The 22,005-nt window shown below is 37.2% G+C and overlaps 4 protein-coding genes across 4 annotated transcripts; 3 read left to right on the forward strand and 1 right to left on the reverse strand.

The window, feature by feature from the left end:
* The first annotated feature begins 1,859 nt into the window (after window positions 1-1,859).
* On the forward strand, window positions 1,860-5,411 carry LOC143464524 (uncharacterized). Its single transcript, XM_076962330.1, has 11 exons — window positions 1,860-2,020; window positions 2,175-2,348; window positions 2,495-2,611; window positions 2,740-2,856; window positions 2,919-3,032; window positions 3,429-3,545; window positions 3,657-3,776; window positions 4,162-4,281; window positions 4,401-4,619; window positions 4,930-5,088; window positions 5,153-5,411. Exons 1-11 carry the CDS (start codon window positions 1,933-1,935, stop codon window positions 5,191-5,193), a joined length of 1,386 nt encoding a protein of 461 aa, XP_076818445.1. The 5' UTR covers window positions 1,860-1,932; the 3' UTR covers window positions 5,194-5,411.
* Window positions 5,412-7,116: 1,705 nt separating this feature from the next.
* On the forward strand, window positions 7,117-11,591 carry LOC143464526 (uncharacterized). Its single transcript, XM_076962331.1, has 9 exons — window positions 7,117-7,278; window positions 7,443-7,616; window positions 8,523-8,639; window positions 8,891-9,007; window positions 9,117-9,233; window positions 9,329-9,448; window positions 9,568-9,780; window positions 11,038-11,178; window positions 11,245-11,591. Exons 1-9 carry the CDS (start codon window positions 7,152-7,154, stop codon window positions 11,250-11,252), a joined length of 1,134 nt encoding a protein of 377 aa, XP_076818446.1. The 5' UTR covers window positions 7,117-7,151; the 3' UTR covers window positions 11,253-11,591.
* A 6,185-nt stretch (window positions 11,592-17,776) lies between these two features.
* Window positions 17,777-20,574, forward strand: LOC143465167 (transcription initiation factor TFIID subunit 12-like). The gene is made up of 5 exons (XM_076963347.1): window positions 17,777-18,038; window positions 18,701-18,894; window positions 19,209-19,286; window positions 19,408-19,522; window positions 19,588-20,574. Exons 1-5 carry the CDS (start codon window positions 17,882-17,884, stop codon window positions 19,710-19,712), a joined length of 669 nt encoding a protein of 222 aa, XP_076819462.1. The 5' UTR covers window positions 17,777-17,881; the 3' UTR covers window positions 19,713-20,574.
* LOC143465168 (transmembrane protein 50B-like) lies at window positions 19,279-21,802 on the reverse strand. Its single transcript, XM_076963348.1, has 5 exons — window positions 21,519-21,802; window positions 20,258-20,367; window positions 20,119-20,186; window positions 19,926-20,018; window positions 19,279-19,858 (listed from the first exon to the last, which is right to left on the reverse strand). Exons 1-5 carry the CDS (start codon window positions 21,621-21,623, stop codon window positions 19,749-19,751), a joined length of 486 nt encoding a protein of 161 aa, XP_076819463.1. The 5' UTR covers window positions 21,624-21,802; the 3' UTR covers window positions 19,279-19,748.
* Window positions 21,803-22,005: the final 203 nt, after the last annotated feature.

Below are 22,005 nucleotides of genomic sequence, written 5' to 3' on the forward strand. Positions count from 1 at the left end.
TCTCACCGGCAAAATAACGCTGCATGTAAATGAATGTTATCTTTAATAATTACTACATTTCCTATAAATATTTAAATAAAGCTATTTGGAATTTTTTACATTTTTTCCTTTATTGTTATTCTTTTAAATAATAAAATATATATATATATATATACATATATATATATATTGTGATGTTTTTATAATGTAAACAGTTCCAGTTGATGTTTTTTTAGTAAATTGAAAAACTCGTCAGATGCCACAGAAAATAAATATTTAACAAAATCTCTTTTAAACACTTGGGAATGAAGATTTTATCAACCATGGATTATTATATTTGTACCGCGATCTAGTAAAAAATGTATTACCACGTCATAGAAGATTTAATAAACTAAGTCTTATATGACGTATAGAACTGCATATGATTAATTAAGCGATAAGATGTCATAGCATTGAGTTTAAAGTTACGGTCATGACCAATTTTACGGTCAAAAACCAACTAAACTTAAACGAATAATTATAAATCAGCTATAGTATTTTATTCAAAAAGGTCAAGCAAAAGATTTTGTTTAAAAGAAATTATTTATCAAAAAAACGAATGGTTTTGAATCTATGGTTGACGATTCTGCTCATCATCATCAGCGCATTGGCCACGCACCGAAGCTTTTACAAATGCAAATACTTCACAGAAATGTTTTAAAAGACGAATAATTTTTTACCAGTTCTGTTTTGAAGTTTTTTCGTGACAGGCGCCACATGAAAGTAAACAGTTTTACTGAAAATATTTGCTACGAGAAAACCCAAAAACACGGATTTACTTTGCAATAGTTTTATTCCTGCGATGATTAGATTAATGACGGGATTTTTTGAATGCGGTGAATCACGATAACGAATTAGTGGAAAGTGCATACAATCTTCTCTTGCCCAAGGGCTGGGCACGTCTGCTTACGTGCTTTCCCTCTTCTAAGCTTATACTTGCTTACGTAAACCGGGGACCAAGTCTGTATGAATCGATCGTTCGTACAAAGCCATGAGAACTTGATTACAATTTGGTATGAACCATTGCCAACTTTGTTTTCTACATGGTGCGGATCTATTATATAATAAAGCTATGTATGCATCATAACAACGTGTTATTACATCGACAGTACAGCGGGTGATCTCGCTAAGCTCGATGAAGTATTAGTTAATTTCTTTGCCCAGGGCAACAGCAGCCTTCAAGTGTGTCAACTTTGCCATGAGTTATTGTTGCAGCAAAGATTGTCGGCTTGTTAGTTCACCTCAAAATAAGTTCGAAACAATCCATCACCACAGCGAACAAGTGAAAACACAACAAATTAAATAAAACTGAATCCAACGCAGTTATTTTAATGTAGTTTTATCTTTGTTAAGTAATTTTATGTTTTGCAACTTTGATTATGATGATTATTTACAACTCTCCGCATTTAGACAACAACTGTATATTTTCAGACAGAAGCAAGAGCGTATCTACGCGGCAATGACTCATTAAAGTCAAACAACGGTCAATTATACCTCAGGGGAATATGAAGAAACAATGTATATCACTTCAGGCAGTTTATTGAATTAGAAAAATTACTCCAAAGTTATTCGATCAAATTTTCCTGGTCACGATATTTGATAAAAACTTTCTTTAGCGAAGCAGATTCCGGTCGAATCGTTCCGTAAAAAACAACTTGAAGTTTCATCAAACTTTAACAAATTGCAAAGTCATTCAAGTGGGGATTTTATAATGACGACATGAATCAAGCTTCGTGATGAGGAGACAAGTACTTACAGTCTCTAATTGCCTGTGGGCACGCCATAAACAGCACAAAAAATAGCCTTTATTTCTCCAAAAAAAAAATCGAACAGCTCAAAAAAAACATTGTCGATATATAACATGCTTCGAAGCCAGCTTTCAACTCATTCATTCTACGACTCAACCTACGAAAGATGAAGATTATTTCATTGTGCGGAGTTCTTGTCTTAATGTGCTGCGGCGTTGATGCCCAGTTCGGATTTCCTGGGATTTTTAAATTTAGTAAGTACAACTATAGCAGCTTTTTCATGTGCAATAAGTTTAAAGTGATGTTAACTGTTATGAAAAACTTTTATGTTACAATAGTGCTTTAGGTTTTTAAAACATTTCAGTAATAAAAATATAAAAAAAAAACTCTTTTACATCAATTTTTTAGCTTGTAAAAGGCCATCTAACCCCGCCAATGGGAAATTTACCCCCTCCAAGTCGAAATATAATATTGGACGAAGTATAACTTATTCGTGTAACACCGGCTTTAAACTTTCATCGCCGAAAAGCAAAAGAACTTGCGTTATTAATACGTTTGTCCCTGGACCACCTAGCTGTGTTGGTAACTGGATTTTTTCCTAATTAGTTTTAATTTGATTTGTGTTCGCTTGAATGTTATTCTTGCTTTAGTGTAATTGCTTTTAGCTCACCTCAAAATCTAAGTTAATTTACTTGTGCTGACGTTGATTTTCGATCCCTTACAATCAGACATCAACGAATGTGAGAATAATCCTTGTCACAGTGATGCGACTTGCACCAACACCAAAGGAAGTTTTAGATGTCGATGTAAAACCGGTTATTCTGGAAATGGAAAATTTTGCGCTGGTGAGCAATCAATCATGAAAAATTGCGATGGCACTAGTTGTGCTAGAGTCAAGACATTTTCTTAATCACTGCTTGACCGCACCTTTGAAGCTTAATCCCATAATTTTATAAATCTCATTTCTTCACAGACAGAGACGAATGCAGGAGCAGACCTTGCCACCCTGATGCAAATTGTCGAAACACCAGAGGGAGTTTCACCTGCAGATGCAAGTCCGGATATAGTGGGGATGGATTTCGGTGCCGAGGTAAAACTTAGAAAATTGCTGAAATCATTTAAACAATTCACAAAATGCATGTCATGCTACAGATGTCAACGAATGTACAAGAAGTCCCTGTGATGAGAACGCTGACTGCACCAACATCAAAGGAAGTTTTAGATGTAGGTGTAAAGATGGTTTTATTGGGAACGGGCGTGAATGCGGTGAGTTTCATTACAATAATTTACCAAGTAAGTAAGATAAATAAGTAAGTAAGCAAATAAGGAACTAAGTAAGTAGGTAAGTAAGTAAGTTAAGTAAGTAAGTAAGTTAAGTAAGTAAGTTAAGTAAGTAAGTGAGTGAGTGAGTGAGTGAGTGAGTGAGTGAGTGAGTGAGTGAGTGAGTGAGTAATGTTCGTGTATGTGCGTACGAGTTCGTTCGTGTGAAAGTTTATGTGCGTGTACGTGCTAGCGCGTATAAGCTAAGCGAAGAAGTTATCAAAAATAAAAAATGACCATTTCAAAGAGCTTTAAATTGATTTAAAGTGTTATTATTATTATTGTGTTATAAAGTGTTAAAATGTTATTATTCTTTTATATAACTGCAACATGTGCTTGTAGTAAGAAACTCTTGTGCGTCCAATCCCTGCCACTCTGACGCCGACTGTACTAACACCGATGCTGGCTTCCAGTGTGAATGTAAAGCAGGTTATACTGGGGATGGAACAACATGCACAGGTAATAAAAATGTGACTTATTAAACAAAAAGTTAATTTTTTCAGCTCGCAAGCTGCCAAAGCAAACTCGAAGCAGCACAATATCAAAAAACAAATTATTATTATTCATTAGATGTCAATGAATGCTCGAGCAGGCCTTGTCATAATCGCGGCGCCACTTGTACAAACTCCCCCGGAAGTTACTCTTGCAAATGCAGGAACGGATACACAGGAGATGGGAAGCAATGCTCAGGTTATTTTAATTTCGCGTAACATTTGGTCGGTTATAAGACGCACACACTGTACTCTATACAGCATGGACAGTGCACTGTACACAATGTACTGTGCATACTGTACTGTACATACTGTACTGTACATAGGCTACTGTACTGTACATACTGTACTGTACATACTGTATTGCAGAGGTCGGGAACTTATTGCTCGCGAGCCAGATGTGGCTCTTTTGCTGACGATCATCTGGTTGGCAGATAAATCTAAGCTGGCATTTTTTTGCACGATTGTCACGAATAAAACTTTTTCTGTATTTGTAAATCGTATTAACAGTAATAAGCATGTTACATACGTGCTTTAAGACTTAAGTAAAAGTATAAGTTGCAATGTCCTGTTACTGCGCATAGACATCAACGAATGCCAAACTCAACCCTGTGATGCCAATGCGAGATGCATTAACACACCTGGAAGATATTTTTGTAGCTGCAATCTTGGCTACGGAGGGAACGGACGAACCTGCACGAAACGTAAGTGTGGAACGTGAGATAATTTACTCAAAAAGTGGACTAATTAAATGCAATAAAACATAACACTTCAACCATAGACTTACTACGATATTTCTTATCATCTTGTTTATTCTGTATAGTCGCTGAATGCCCTACCCCTGATTTGGACATCGCAAATGGACGCGTATCTGACAACCGGTTCGGAACCTACTATGAAGGAAACGTACTGCGAGTCATTTGTGACGTAAACTACAAACTCAATGAATTCGTGGTGTTAGGGTCAATCGGTAGATTTGATCGAAATAGTTATCAATGTGGTAGCGATGGAGAATGGGCCGGGGAAATTCCAGAATGCATCGGTGAGTGCATGAACGTGCTAGCTTTGTTATTTGTTTGTTCATAGCAACCAAACATACCAGAGCAAAAGTAACTTGTTCGGAATTCTTGTAAACTTAATCTCGAGGTCGGAAGATTGAAAATGTTGTAATAAGGATCTTACTTCGATTTCTTTTGTTCAGTAATGTTGCCCAAACTCTTAAAGTTATTCCAGAACTTTCAAAACGCCAATAAGCTCCTTCGTTTAACCTGCTATATGCTGCGTAGTGGGATAACACCTGTGTAGGAGTGTTGCTGGTTCCGTGACTACTTACTACTTGTCTTGATCTCCAGGCTCCTGTCTTCATGCTTGCCGGAGGGTTCCCGTTTTCCCACCCTTTCCTGGTGCGCCCCCACCGAGGCCAACACCCACACCTACGCCACCTTGCGGATGCCTAGAGTCGTGTAAAGACGACGAGAGCTGCTGCGAAGATTATGATCGATATTGCAACAGTAAGTATGTTCGGTTTATTGCTCTCGCTTGTTTATGTTAAAGCATTAACAAAATTTTTTAAAGAACTCCCGTTTCCGGGACCACAACCGCCCCCAGGACCATGAGAACCAACTTCTGGGTGCTTCGACCAATCAAGCCACGTGTTTTCTTGTATAGAGAGAAATTTTATCTGGTATATATGGACCAAACATAAATAAACTTTACACTCTAAAAACTAAAGAATCTGACAAATCACTTCTTTAAAGAGTCAAGTTTTGTATAGAAAAGAGCGCTGTTTTACTTTGTATGAATTGACCAGACATAAATAAATGCTACATTTGAACCGGGGTGATATTACTCTATATCGTATTTGTTTGAGTTTCGCATTAACAAGCAAATTCAAATGATTCTAATTGGCCTGACGTTTAAACAACGACGCTTAATGGATAAAATCGAGCAATTTTAATGGTCTGTGTATTTATGTTTTAAATATTATCACTTTTAAGTAAACTTCATTCTTATCTGATAAATATTTCGCGAAACACGACTCAAAATTTCCGCAAGAAATTGTCGGAATGTGGATTGCTGTATGTCAGATCAACAATGTAGGAATGTCAGACCTACCTCAATCTTGTTATGTCATAATGGTAACAATCATTTTTCAATAACTTCAACAATTATAATTTATATGATGAAGCAGTTTGCCAAGTCATTGAGAGCAGATTTAGATTTAATCAGCACCAAGTGGCCTTTAATGTAGGAATATGACGTCATATCGTGTTACCTAGATACTGTCATATTCTGTACGATTTCTCGTTGAACGCCATGAAGTATCGACAGTAGATAAAAAAATTTCCGTCATCTCAGCGCTTGTAAATATTCTTGGTTTTCTGAGCTTCAGCCAGATAAAAATTTGTTTCATTTCTGGTTTGTTATGTATCAGATTACTGTTCATGATTATGACACAATAACTTGTATTGTTTTGTAAGAAAAATATACAAGTTTTTGAAAAAAAAAACAGAACGAAGGCGTTCACATACGCTACATAATATGCAAACCTCCTTAATCATGAAGACAATAATTCAGTGACATATGCGCCGATGTAAATGACGGGTATACAAAAAAAACAGCCAACCAACGTTGGGGCGGTGTTGTAATTTTCGGCGTCATGTTATTGAGGCAAACCTTCAATTAGCAAGAACATGTCTATCTTTTGAATGAGTCTGATTACAACGTGTAATTACATCGGTATTACATCAGGTGATTCGTTGATCGCGTCTGAATATTAATTAATTTATTTGCCTAGAGCTACACCAGTCTTCACATTTGTCAACATAGCTATGACGTCTTGTTAAATCAATGATTGTTGGCCAATTTATTAAGATTTAAGATGTGCTTGAAAATCGCGTCATCACTGAAGCACCGTCTTCATTTTGTAACGCCATCCTATATTTTAGTTAGTACATATGTTGTGTTACGATTTGAAGGCGAAACACAATAAATAGAAATAAAACTGAATTTAACACAGTTATATTAGCTTAGTTTTTGTTTGTTTAATAACTGTGATTGTTAGGACTTTGGTTGTGATGTGGGCTTAATTCCAGCTCCAATAAGTTAAAGAGCAGTTTTGTACAAAAGCAAAACGCGATGTACACGGCAGTGTTTCATTAAAGTCACATAACTGTCAATTAGAGCTCAGGGAAATATGAAGAAGAAAACCGCGGTGCAATTTGTTAAATCGAACAAATTGCGCCAAATTTATTCGAGCAAATTCTCGGGATACGTCATGGTCGCGACATATCCGAAAACTTTCTTTAGGGTTTCAACTGCAGGTGAAACTGTTCTTTGAAAAACAACTTAAAGTTTTGTTCAAGTCTCATCCGACTTTAGCAAATTGCAAAGTCATTCAATGGGGGATTTTTTAATGACGATATGAATCACGCTTGATGAAAAGGAGACAGGTGCGCTCATTTTATTTTTTCCCTGCGGGAACGCCATAATTAACTCAAAAAACATTGTCGATATATAAGATGCTCCGACGCCAGCTTTCAACTCATTCATTCTACGACTCAACCTACGGAAGATGAAGATTATTTCATTGTGCGGAGTTTTTGTCTTGTTGTGTTGCGTTGTTGATGCTTGGGTTCCTCTTCCTGGATTTCTTGGATTTCGTGGATTTCGTGGATTCCCTCGTGGATTTACGGGATTTAGTAAGTAGGCTTACAACTATAATAACTTTTTTCAGTTCACATGTAATGAGATTAAAGTGATACAAATACAAGAGAGTTATGCAAATAGTAGGCCTACTTATAGGTTTTTAGAAGATTTTAGTTGAATGCTAATTATTAAAGCTATGTTTACATCAACTTTGAAGCTTGTAAAAGACCATCTGACCCCGCCAATGGGAAATTTACACCCTTAAAAAGCAAGTATTCGGTAGGACAGAACATAACTTATTCGTGCGACACTGGCTTTAAACTTTCATCATCAAATAACAAAAGAAGATGTTTCGTGACAAAGTTTGTCCCTGGACCACCTAGCTGTGTTGGTAAATGGATTTTTTCCTAATTAGTTTTAATTTGATTTGTGTTCGCTTGAATGTTACTCTTGCTTTAGTGTAATTGCTTTTAGCTCACCTCGAAATCTTAGTTAATTTACTTGTGCTGATGTTGATTTTCGATCCCTTACCATCAGACATCAACAAATGTGAGAATAATCCTTGTCACAGTGATGCAACTTGCATCAACACCAAAGGAAGTTTTAGATGTCGATGTAAAACCGTGTGACGGTTACGTCAAGAGTCATGGGTTGTTTTGTAAATGCTGGAATTTTCTTTTGGGATCTTGTGATTCTGTTGTTGACCGGGCTTGAATTCTCCTTCATGACGTTCAGATAAATTACCTCGCTTGAACTGGTGTGCCATATATATACTGTTGTAATGTTTACAATCTTCCCTTTTCACCGTTCTCACATGTTACTACAGCGCAATGTAACATTCAGTAAGCTTTGCCCAACGGCAAAAGCCTTTGTGTCTGATAATAAATAAAAATGGGAACTTTATCATTTAGTAATATGCATAGACAGAATTTAAGCAACTAACAGTATAGTCACGCCGTTTGAGGAATGAGAACTCATACCATCCAAGCAGAAACAAAAATAAGTTATCAACCATCACTCGTCCTCGCTCATATTGTAACAATAGCCGCCAGTGTACGCGGTCTTTATGGCGAATATGTTTGTTGTGTAATACTTCACACAAGTAATACAGCAGCGAAAATACTTATTTGTCATAACCGGTTATTCTGGAAATGGAAGAGTTTGCGCTGGTGAGCAATCAATCATGAAATATTGCGATGGCACTAGTTGTGCTAGAGTCAAGACATTTTCTTAATCACAGCTTGACCGCACCTTTGAAGCTTAATCCCATAATTTTATAAATCTCATTTCTTCACAGACAGAGACGAATGCAGGAGCAGGCCTTGCCACCCTGATGCAAATTGTCGAAACACCAGAGGAAGTTTCACCTGCAGATGCAAGTCCGGATATAGTGGGAATGGATTTCAATGCCGAGGTAAAATGGGTACAATTAAGATTTATTTCTTTACATTAGCGGAATCAGATGTACTATGGAAACATCTTGCTTTTACTGATCGTATTTCATGCAACAGATATCGACGAATGTTGATATCCCTGTCATCACCACAAAATAAGACAGGCCTCTTCAAAGAGCTTTAAATTGATTTAAAGTGTTATTATTATTATTGTGTTATAAAGTGTTAAAATGTTATTATTCTTTTATACAACTGCAACATGTGCTTGTAGTAAGAAACTCTTGTGCGTCCAATCCCTGCCATCCTGACGCCGACTGTACTAACACCGATGCTGGCTTCGAGTGTGAATGTAAAGCAGGTTATACTGGGGATGGAACAACATGCACAGGTATGCAAATGTGACTTATTAATCAAAAACGTAATTTTGCAGCTCGCAAGACTTCAAAGCAAACTCGAAGCAACACAATAACAAAAAACAAACTATTATTATTCATCAGATGTCAATGAATGCTCGAGCAAGCCTTGTCATAATCGCGCCACTTGTACAAACTCCCCCGGAAGTTACTCTTGCAAATGCAGGAACGGATACACAGGAGACGGGGCTCAATGCTCAGGTAATTCTACTTTCGCGAAAACTTCGTCTGGTAATAACACTTGTATACTGTATGAAGTAAAACTATAAATTGCAATGTCTTGTAAATATGCATAGACATCAACGAGTGCCAAGCTCAACCCTGTGATGCCAATGCGGGATGCATTAACACACCCGGAAGATATGTTTGTAGCTGCAATCGTGGTTACAGAGGGAACGGACGAACCTGCACGAAACGTAAGTGTGGAACGTGAGATGATTTACTCAAAAAGTGGACAAATTAAATGCAATAAAAAATAACACTTCAACCATAGGCTAACTACGATATTTTTTATCATCTTGTTTATTCTGTATAGTCGCTGAATGCCCTACCCCTGATGTGGACATACCAGATGGACGCGTAGAGAACAATCGTTTCGGTGGAAGTTACTATGAAGGAGAGTTGGTACGAGTCGTTTGCGACGTAAACTATAAGCTCAGTGAATTCGGGTCCCTCGCTAAATTTGATCGATATATTTACCGATGTGGGAGCGATGGAAAATGGACAGGGCGACTTCCAGAATGCACTGGTAAGGCTTCTGCATGACAGTGCTAGCTTTGCTGTTTGTTTGTTAATAGCAACCAAACATATCAAGACAAAATTAACTTGTTTGGAATTACTAAAGCATTTTTATGAGCTTAATTTCAAGCTCGGAAAAATACAAATTTTATATTAGATCCTAAATTATTATATAAAATTATCGTTCAGTTTCGTCCATTTTATTGATTATTTTCGTCCAAACTTTCAAAGTTTCAAAACTTTAAAAATATCGAAAATCTCCTGTCTTTAACTCGCTTTATCTTGCGTAGCGGGATAATCCTGTGGAGAGGTAGACAGTAGGGATGTGCCGCGAGGAAGATTATTCGGGTTCGTGCGAACCCGAATATCATGAAGGTCGACACGAACGAATCCCGAATATATTCGTATTAGAACCAAACAATAAAATTTCCTCCAAAAGTTGTCAAGTCTTGCTTCTAAAATGACGTAATCGATAAACAAATCGCTTTCTTTCGAAAAATAGTGTTTAAAAAACGATCGAAAAAGCAAAATCGTTAGGAAAACGATCTTCATTGTAAGTACTGCTGACTCTAGTTTAGCATTGTCGGGAAACTAGATCATCATTTTTTACGAAAGTCAGTAAATTTATAAGTAATATTGTATTCGGGTTCGCCATTGTTGGTATTCGTGTTCGCCCGAATCTTCCATAAAGGCGATATTCGGCGAATCTATTCGGGTTTGGGTTCGTATCGGCCCATCCCTAGTAGGCAGTCGGTACTTTGAAAGGGTCGTCGGTAACGGTACCGGTACTTGGCAAAAAAATTACCGAAGGTTCCGGTATTCGGTTTTATTTTATTATACTAATTTTAAAGAGTACCGGTACTTTTTGTGTAAAAGATGCTGCTGCAAATGCAATGTTTGCCGCTGTTATGCCCTCGGTGAAGGTTACTCCAGGTCAAAACATATGTGACGTTAATCGCTTGCAACTTTACTTGACATTTCTCGATGAAAAAAGATCAACAAATTCTAAGATTAGTGTTAAAGATTAATTAACATGTATTTTTGAAAACACACTTGTTAAAATTTTGAAATTATCGCGTGAAAAGCACCGAGTACCGGGACCGACAGATATTTATGGAAAAAAGTAGTTCGGTACAGAGATTCGGTACTTTTAAAAAAAGTACCGACGGTACCAGTACCGGTACCGGTATCGGTACTGCCCACCTATGCTCATGTGTAGGTGTGTCACTGAGTTCCATAACTACTTTCAACTTGTCTTGATCTCAAGGCACCTGCCTTCATGCTTGCCGGGGATTTCCCTCTTTCGCAAACAATGCTGGTTTAACCATGTCTACGCCATCTTGCGGTTGCGAAGTGTCGTGTAAAGACGACGAGAGCTGTTGCGAGGATTATGATCGATATTGCAACAGTAAGTATATTCGGTTTATTCCTCTCAGTTGTTTATGTTCGAAAAATTTTAACAAAAAATTTAAAGGGCCCTGACTTGTTGGACCACGACCACCCCCAGGACCATGAGAACCAACTCCGACCAAGTATTGTCTTGTACGGAATGTATCAGACCTTGTATATATGGACCAGTTACAAAATAAATGCTACATTTGCAACCGAATGCTTTCAGTTGATAAATAATTGTTTTTTTTTTTATTAACGCTAGCCTCAAATGTTTCCAATCAACTTAAAACTGAAACGAGAGTGAAAAAAGTTGAACAATTTCTAGGTTCTGTGGATTTTCGATTTTGATAAAATTTCTTATTTTCATGTCACAATTATTAAAAAAATTATTATTCAAAATATTTGGAAATAAACTTTACCTTACCTGCACCAATCTTGTAATAATTTGACGAAACCCGACTAAAAATGTTTAATAAAAAAGTTATATAATGTGAATGATTTAATGTCAGATAAAATCCCGCCTAAACCTAGCTTACGTAACCATGGTAACAATTACGTTTCAATAACTTCAGCAATTAGACCTTGTGAACAAGCAGCGATGATGATTGCGATGAAAATTGAAATCCCAGATGCTTCGACCACACACAGTTCACGTAGTATCTTGAACAGAACAAAAATTAACCGAACTGAAGTCAATGTTAATAAAAAATAATGGTTTCATTCCACACTTACAATAGTTATAATTAATCGACTTAAAATTTGGCCAATAAATTCATGAAATTGAGCTGATCTTCGTCGTGTTTCTGTTTCTATGGTTACCAGTATAATTATTCCAGATTTACTTAAAAATGTATTTGGAAAAGAAAATTTTCCGTTTGTGCCTATAACCTTAGACTACTGTATAGTGCCTATAACCTTAGATTACTGTATAGTAGCAGAATTGTTTTGTTCAAAATGCTATTTCATATAGCTTATATCAGTTATGCTAAATAACTTAGAAATAAAATATGTAAAACAGGTAAAGTCAGAGTGCTATTGGAATAGCTAAGGTAATGCAATAATAGTTTAAGTTGTTTTATTAACAAGCAACTTAAAAAGGTTTTGAAAGATTTAAATGTAGATGGCACATTTAGTTGCAGAATTGAGAAATTTATATATTTTTATTTTTGCCAATTTTGTGTCTGTTTGTTTCTTTGTTTTCTAGTTTAACTATTGGGCCTATTATTTATAGAAAAACGTTAACAGGCAAATGTAACTTAAAAATAATTTAACAAAACAGACTTAAACTTTTTACAAAAGTATCATTTTGTGATCAACAGCTTTGTAGGGTTCACCGTACAGCCGCTCCGCGGCAGGACGCCACGTTTATTTGCATAAAGAATTATATTTTTTTTCTTTATTGCCTGTTCACATTTCGCACTCGTCTTTTAGACAAGGAGGCATACAGCGGCTATTTTGAGAATAAAATAATAGGACCAAGTTAGCAGCAATCATGGATCAGGGACAGCTCAACACATATATATGGCGTAATGTCCTTTCGTTGCGCTATGATTTCTGTCTCGGCTGACTGGTGGTTAAAGCAGTGGTTCTCAACGGGGGTGCCATTTACGTTTCGCCATTTACGTCCAGGAAAACGGTTGCGAAAATTAATTTTGTTGAATGCAGAAACTTTTTGGTTTGACTGTGGGTGCCGCCAAATCTTTTGGTTATTTGCAGGGTGCCGTAAGCCAAAAAAGATTGAGAACCACTCGGTTAAAGTAACTGGTTGGTACCGGTATTATAATGGAATCGGTGTTCGATACCCAATTCCGCTATCTTTGTACTGGTATTTAGATAGGCAATAACACAACACTTTTTCCTATTCAGTAGATCTGGCGGACTACACTACAAAAAACAATGATTCTCAAAACTGCGTGTATCGATGAGAACTTTCTTAAAAACAAGCTTGGTAACGTTCTTGTCGGATTTATAGAAAATTTCCTAGAAGATAAAAAATACGATGAGGATTCATCACCAAGTTTAAGTCGTGCAAAGAAGTTACGACAAACTCGGTCCCAATATACAGGTTAATCACCATGTTATAGGAAATTGAAATAAAAAGCGTTTCTATGCAAATATATAGAAAAATAATGTCTTTTTATCGTGAAGTTAAAGTCAGAAATTCATGCATTTAGCATTGGAGTAGGCTATCCTTCAGATTTGTTAGTCCGTAAAGGTCCGTACGGTTTATATTTTGGTCTAACCATGCTGGAGTAGTTTAGTGGAGTGATGCGAAATTTGGCGTTTGTTAACTTGGCGGGCATTTGTTCGGCGCTGAAAGCGAACTTTCCATCTCAGACGAAGGTGTAGCATTATCTGCGAGTGACTTTTTCACTCAAACAAATAACCTGCAAATACTCGATTTTAATTAATATTTAGGGTTTAACTAGAATTAAATTTAGACTGGAAGGTGGTGTTAGGGTAGGTTTACGTTAATACGTCATAACATTAATTCAAGTTAAAGGACAACAAAAAGCTGTAAAACAGAAAAAAGAACTTAGAACGTACGCTTTTTTTCACATGAGTTAGGCCTAGGCCTATTAGTGGTGGCAGCTTTATTTTAATCTGACTAAGCCTACATGACGTGACGACCATGTTGTACAGTTGTAAGCAAGGGTTAAATAGGCCTAGCTTACCGTCCGGTATGTTGTGAGCAGGTAGCCTATGTCAGATCTTTCAGAACGCCGGCACGCCAGAATTGGGTGGAGCCAGGAATTTTGTAATTTGTTGTGAGTAGAAGTTTAGAAATACCGGAAATCTTGATCTAACTTGCAATAGTTAGGTTAGAATCTTTAGACACACCAATAACTCTATAAGGCTTACATTGAAAACAGTGTTGTGTTCTCAACTATAGGCCTATTTTCTTCAGGCTTTTAGTGAGATCCAAAATGTTGCGTTGTGATGTTTATCTGTAATCTGATTGAGCTGATCTCAGATCAGATCAGATCAGATCTCAGATCAGATCAGATCTGTAATCTGATCTGATCTTTTTAAATAGGATAGACTCAGAGTTTAGAGTTTGACACCAGGCACCAGCGAGCCTCAGGCTTCATGTTTGTTTGTGTGTTTTCGTACTTCTTGATAACCCTAGCAATACATAAATAAATGAATTATGTATGTTAATTTTTGTAGTATGCTGACAAGCAATTAGCATTCTGCAATTTTATTAGTGCTCAGTAATAATTAATAATAACATCTATACATTGCCCTTATCTGATAAACAAAACCGCTTTGACACGCTTTACACTCACAACTTGGAACATGAAGCAATAACAACCTTCAATAGGTCATACCAAATTGGAAAGTTTACTAAGTGCGATGGGAATAAAATTTAATTGCACATAAAATGGCTGTTTGTTTCATTTTGGTTGGGTGGCGAATTTCTCATCCAAAAACAGCAAACTTTTCAATCTGGAGTCAACTTTACTTGAAAGTACGGCAATTTTCGACAAGGAACCATGTTTGCAAACATGCAAATATTGGCCTGATGGCGTACACTGAAATCTTAATTCTTTTTTAATTTGTTATTGATTAGCGTTCAAACAACCAGTTTTTGTTGGATTTTTTTTATTGTAAATCACTGCGATTGGTAAACTATTCAGTGTGCAGTATGGGTGTTGGTGCCCCGTCTTCAACTGTTAAAGAGATTATGAATAGTTGTTACTGCATTCCGCGAAAAGAAGATTAATGCCCATTAATATGGGGTTGTGCTACAAATAGATTGTGGTACTTTCAGTCTGTAACAACAAACCTAGTTTTGTCCTTGAATTAGCATCGCCATCATCAATGGCTACATGAGAGAGTTGCACCCAGCAGTTTAGATGAATCGCCCAAATCTTTTTCTTGTCATTTAGTACAAAAGATTTTTGGGTTTAGTGGCAGTGCTGACCATTATTCATTAAATAATCATTCAGTTACATCATACTTGCACGATTTAGGCCTTTGGGTTTTGCTGCTTTTTCCTGATAATTGTTTGCTGATAGAGTACCGTATTTTATGGGCCATAAGGCGCAATTTAAATTCTTTTTTTTCCTCATAAATTGATCGTGCACCTTATAAGCCGGTGCGCCTAATGTATGGATCAAGTAGTGCTTTATTGCCTACACTCAAAACCAGTACCGATACTATTATTATATATATATAAACCACCGTCTTACACAATAAACTATGGGAAAAGCAACTAGCAACTGTGATATTCACTAGGCTCATTTTTTCTTTTGCTCATTGTACTATTGTGACTTGCTTACATTTATTACGTAACAAGTAAACTTTTATTTCTCTTGCTCCTCATAATTGTATAATGCGAATACTGCTGATATCACCATTTTTTTACAGTACCTGCTGTCCTTAAAATGGCGCCAAGGAGAAATGCTTACGAAGCGAGCTTAAAGCTTAAAGCAATCGAGTATGCAGTAACCCATGGAAATAGAGCAGCTGCAAGAGAATTTAATGTTAACGAATCGATGGTACGAAAGTGGACGAAGCAAGAAGATGCGCTGCGCCAGGTAAAAAGGAACAAACTGAGCTTTCGAGGGCATAAGGCAAGGTGGCCACATTTGGAGGAAAGAATTGAGCAGTGGATTATTGAGCAGAGAAGTGCAAGTAGAAGTGTCTCTACATTCTCTATTCGGCTGAAGGCAAAATCGTTAGCATGCGAGTTGGACATTAAAGACTTTCAAGGTACCCCTTCTTGGTGCTTTCGTTTTATGAAGCGGCACAATCTTTCCATTCGCACCAGAACTACCGTTTCGCAACAACTACCAGATGATTACCGAGAAAAACTGATGTTGTTTCGCACCTACTGCACAAACAAGATCAATGAACAAAACATCCAGCTAAAACACATCACAAACATGGATGAGGTTCCCCTGACCTTTGACATCCCCGTAAACCGTACCGTCGAAAGAACAGGAGCCAGTGCTGTAAGTATACGGACCACAGGAAATGAGAAGTCATCCTTGACAGTAGTTCTTGGTTGCCAGGCAAATGGCCAGAAGCTACCGCCCATGGTCATTTTTAAAAGAAAGACTTTACCAAAAGAAAATTTTCCGGCTGGTGTCATCATCAAGGCCAACCCAGAGGGCTGGATGGACGAAGAGATGATGAGTGATTGGTTACGAGAGGTTTACGTGAGGAGGCCAGGAGGATTTTTTAATAAATCGCCATCTCTGTTGATTTATGACTCCTTGCGCGCTCATTTGACCGATGCAGTTAAAGCTAAAGTTAAGAAAACAAACTCAGAGCTTGCCGTTATTCCGGGTGCGTTAACCAAAGAACTTCAGCCGCTAGATATTGGTATCAACAGACCATTTAAGGCTAAATTGCGAGTTGCAAGGGAGCATTGGATGACAGACGGCGAACACACGTTTACTAAGACAGGGAGACAACGACGGGCAAATTACGCAATTTTATGCCAATGGATCGTAGATGCGTGGGCAAAAATATCAGTATCCACTATCATGCGATCATTTAGGAAAGCTGGGATAATCACTGGACAATTAAATACTGATAATAGCGATGAGGCAGACTCTGACAGTGACGAGACAGATCCAGGAATGCTTGATGTCGAAATCGCACAACTGCTGAATTCCGACACAGAAGATGAAGAATTTGATGGATTTCCGGAGGAGGAATAAACTCCACTTGTTTTAAGTTTTTAATTTTTGATCGTTTCTTTGAATAAAACGCAATAACCATAAAAAATATTGAGCATTTTTGTTTAATGAGCTTTATACGGTAAACCATACTCCTTAAAATACGTTGCGTTCTATAGCCCGGTGCGCCTTATGTTTGAACAAAAAACTAATCAAAGCAATTTATTGACAGTGCGCCTTATAATCGGGTGCGCTTTATGGTCCGTATTTGTTTTGTCCTATTTTTAGAACAGAAGTTCCTATTTTGGGCTTTTCGACCCCTTTACTATACCATTTTGTACCAAAGAAATACCAAAATTTAGAACAAGCAAATACTGTCTCGTCTTTTGATAGGAACATTGATTGCCTTCTCCTGTTGTACACTGTTTAAAGTAGAATTCTTCTTTCGTTTCCTAGTCGTCCTAATTGTTGAGTCCAGACCGATGGCAACCCTGCCCACAGAAAATGATGAACAACACAAAGAAGTTTTGGAAGACGATATGAAAATTATCAAATTTGATTTTAATTTTGGGGAAAGCTCATTTTATCAAACACTGTCTCCCCCTTTCAGTTTTATCGCCTTTAATGAGTTATTCTGCGTCAATACCTATATCCCCAGAATGTTCAGAAACTTCAATAGTTTAGTTTAATAATGTACATGATACTACTTTCATTGGACATTATAAACCTAGTAAAGTCTTAAGAACGATATCAATGAACAACACAACACATTTTTGTGCTGGGTTGACATGACTGTGAGTGGCATGACATGACTGTGTGCAACCGCGCAACGAAAGTAACCTTTTTAATAACAACCTCACAGAAATTTTTGGCACCAATTTCTGAATCTACCCCTGGCAGGATATCGCCTTGGCCGATGTTTGCTGCAAAAATTATAACCAATGATTTTCATATTTATTTAATAATTACTGATTTATTAGTGTTTATTTTGAATATTTTTAGAAGCAATAGAAATACTGAAATAGGCCAAACCGTCTAAACGCAGTCAACTGCCATTTTGCTGTGTCATTGCGTCAACTCACAAACATGGACATCTCTGCTCATACTCTGTCTCTCCAGCAGACTTTGAAGGGAGTTGAAACTAAACTCCAATTCCTTGGGCCTGGCCCTCACGCACAGAAGCAACTTGAAGAACTTCAAACGTTAACAAAAGTTAAACAAACACTTGTTGAGCAAATACAAGGTAGGCTACTTACAATAGGTTCTTGTATTGTGTAGTTGGCATAGTGTCATTTATGATTCGTTGCAATCCACGGGGCTGGCAGTATTAGACAAACATAGACTCTATATAATTTATCTCACAATCCACAAGAGGTTTTACTTAAAAATCTTGTAACTTTAAAGTGATCCAAAAAATGTAAAAGTATAGAAATGAAGGAAGATAACAACCATTTCATTGGCAGGTGTAATAACTTGTGTAAAATAAATTCACTTGGTTGGTGACGTTTCTGTATTGTGCTATGATTCACCCATTTTGGTTTTGCTTTATGGAGTAACTCACTTCACTTTCCACTATTTGGATACTATTTTACTCCAGGTGCCCGATAAGTTGATCGCGCATCATTTACAACTTATTCAGATGTTTTCGTTTTGCCTAATTTTACTTTTCAAATCAAAATGATTAACTATTTACGTACAAATTAATTGGGTAAAAGTAATAAAGTAAAAACTTTATGGATGATCATTTTAATGTTTCTTTGCAAAGGTTTCGCAAGCTTAAAATACTTGAGCACCTCTGTTTTACTCATTTCAATTTTACTTCATGGGAAAACTCACTTGTTTTCCAGCATTCGACTAAATTAAGCTCCGGCACTCGACAAGTAAATTATTTTCAAATTGTTCCAGCGTCCATTCAGAGCAAGTCGTCAAGTCCAGCATCTGTCCTACCTCAAGGCACTCCACTTGTCATTGCCAAAACAACCCTTGCAATGCCACAAGCCACTCCACCGTCAGTAAAGGCCCAGCCACAGGTCGTTCTGAACAAATCACGACCAGGCATGCCTTTCATGATGACAGCTCAGAGAGAGACCAATAACAAGGTGACTTAGTTTTTAATTTTGTCGCGAATCAGGTCACGTAACAATGTGTGCTACACGAAGTGTGTCATATGTTGGTTGTTGCTGGGGACAACTTTCACAGATCTATAACTGGATTTCTTAATTATCTGCAATTATATACAATAGTTATGGCTTAAATTACCCAGAGCTAATCATAGACTCCCCCTATAGAGATAAAATTTTAATTGAATATTCTGGGTAACATTACTATTGCAACTGTGTTTAGTTTAAATCAGATAATTAATTACTCTTTGCTTTATGACATCATTCCCTTTAATAAGATTTCTATGTTCCAGATATTGAACAAGCAGAGGCTGCAGGAGCTAGTCAAAGAAATTGATCCATCCGAGCAACTGGATGAGGACGTCGAGGAGGTGAAGATTTTATTGTTCGGACAATAATACACACATTATGACGTCACAATACACATAACGCAGTTAACATAGCAACAAATATATGTAAGTTTATATAAGCACAGTATATTACATTTGACAGATGCTCATGCATATCACTGATGACTTCATAGAGAGCGTTGTGGCGGCGTCCTGCAACCTTGCCAAGCACAGAAAATCCAACACTTTAGAAGTGAAGGATTTGAAACTACATTTGGGTAATTCATTGCGGTGCTGGTTTTATTCTTAGTGATGCCTCCAACTAACAAGTGATTATTTCCAGATAAACACTGGAACATATCAGTGCCAGGCTATGGCACGGACGATATACGACCGCTTAAGAAAACCACATCAACAGACGCACACAAACAACGACTGGCAATTATAAGAAGAGCGGTCAAAAAATAAAGGTCACGGTAGAAAATATAAGATTTCTATGACTGCTTAATCCCAGAGCTCTTCTGTCCTCCCAAACTTGAACGTTAACGTGGCAAAGAAAATGAACGCGTTTTGCAGAAAAACTGCCACACCTGGGTAAGGTGACAGCATCGTGGCTGAAGAAAAAAATCTTTCTATGACATATGTTTGGTCACATGCCAGCTAATGTCAATAGCAACTTACTGTTAACAACGTAGAGACCAAACAGAATCCACATGGATGCAATGAGTGCGCCAAATGCAAGGAGAAATGCAAATAACATCCATATTCTTGCACCTGGTGGAAAAAATTCGTTGAAGGCGACTCACACAATACAAGTGTTAGATATAATTATAGCACAAGAATACATGCTAGGTTAGCTATTACATCATCATACCAAGTTGTCCCAGACACCCGTCGGTATAACTGTCTCCTCTCACTTGCCCATTGGAGACTGCATTCACCCTGAAATTACGAAGTTGCGTTGTTATTGTAGTGTAAATATTTCAACAATTAACTACATATGTTGGACTCACATAAAGAAAGCTAAAGAGGCAACGGCACCACAGGCATGTACAGCATGCGGCATCTCAGTGGCGTTATTGGTGGCCGCGGCATCAATCACAATCCACCATCCAGTGAAGAACTAAAACACACAAAGATTTAATATTGTCTAAATTTTGACTTGTTACAAGCAGGCACGAAAACAGCATTTGTGCCGGTTTGGTGAGTTACATGCAAAGTGTGCTATTATGGGGTTCTTAACTATTCATTGCATTTGAACTTACAACTGTCACCTTCAAAGAGCTTGTGTGTGCAGGAAATGTGCTGCAAATACAATTGTACTTCAAAAGTTGTGTATAGAGTGCAATATTGGGCTTCCAATGTTTCTATTTCAGCGAAACATTTTAAGCACATCTCTAAGAGATGCAGGAGTGAATTTTTTCCCAGCAAGTTAAATTAGTATTTTAATTGTTTGGCCAATTTTTCACAAAATAGTCCCAGTAGTCAGTCCCCTTTTACAAGCATGGCTACCACTATAGCAGTTAACATAACCTTTACACTGAAATTAACTTTAGTATAAACGGATGTGGGAAACGTTAAATGGTCGTGTTAGCGATATATATATATACCAGTATAAACTATTCAGCTGTAAATATTTAAACTGTGCTTTTTAATCCTGCAATACTTGATCACAGGTTAGAATTGGGCCAATCCCTACATATAAAACATCTAGTTAATAAAAAAGAAAAAACAAAGGACCAGCAGAGAACAAAACATGACAATAAATAAAAAGCTGCCCCATTTCACCGAAAATCATCACACGTTCAACGTTATTTTCCACAGGTTTTTGTTAACCTAACTTAGAGGTTATAAAATAGCAACCTAAATCTACCTTCTAATCTAATCCTACCCTAACAGTTAAGAGAATGGGTTCTATCTTCACAAACAGGCTGTGTTACCTACTTACGGTGAACTAGTCACTCTAAATAAAAATCTTACTAAGTGGAATTGCATTAGAATAGCAAGTACTTTTCACTGATATTGGATTTACTGTAAAATTTGAAATTGTTCCTTTAATATATAAACTTAAGCCAGATTGGAAAGTGTGTGGGAGATAACAATTAATAGCACGTATAAAAGCAGATGAAGTTACAACTTGAGGAGCTAGGGTCTAGTATACAAACGTATCTTGTGGTTGTTTACTTGCTGCGCGAGAGATTTCTCGCCCAAGCTTTCCGATCTGGGGCTTAGGTGGCATATCATACGTCATAAAAGACTTAAAATTGGACTCACCAATCCACCGGCGACAATGGACGCCACCATGTTTCTTTTATCACCAAGTTCGATGCATTCACACTCACAAGTCGGGCATCGGAAGTTGTCCAATATCCCGGCCATATTTATAAGCTGTGACTGTATGCAGTATGAGAGATGACCAATATCATAGGACTATAAGTTAACAATTTAAAAATAACAGATTAGGACGGTATAAAAATAACTCGCGGACTCTATGCTTTGCTTTACTATGCTCACCGCTACCATAACCTACATCAAACACAACTCCTGTAAACAAAGACTGGGCTTGCACAAGAAATGGCATCATTCAGTCAGGTGATTTCCCTATTAATGACGTCATGTTTTATAACCAGACGCCACTTGGAAAGACCTTTCAATATTACGCCAACTTAAAAAACAACTGGGTTTCGTAAATTAAAATATTCACAAGACTTGTGGAAAGCAGTACTCCAATAAACAATAGCTAGGGTTTCGAAATAAGTGT

This window comes from Clavelina lepadiformis, chromosome 7, assembly GCF_947623445.1.
Source record: "Clavelina lepadiformis chromosome 7, kaClaLepa1.1, whole genome shotgun sequence".
NCBI classification, from domain to species: domain Eukaryota; kingdom Metazoa; phylum Chordata; class Ascidiacea; order Aplousobranchia; family Clavelinidae; genus Clavelina; species Clavelina lepadiformis.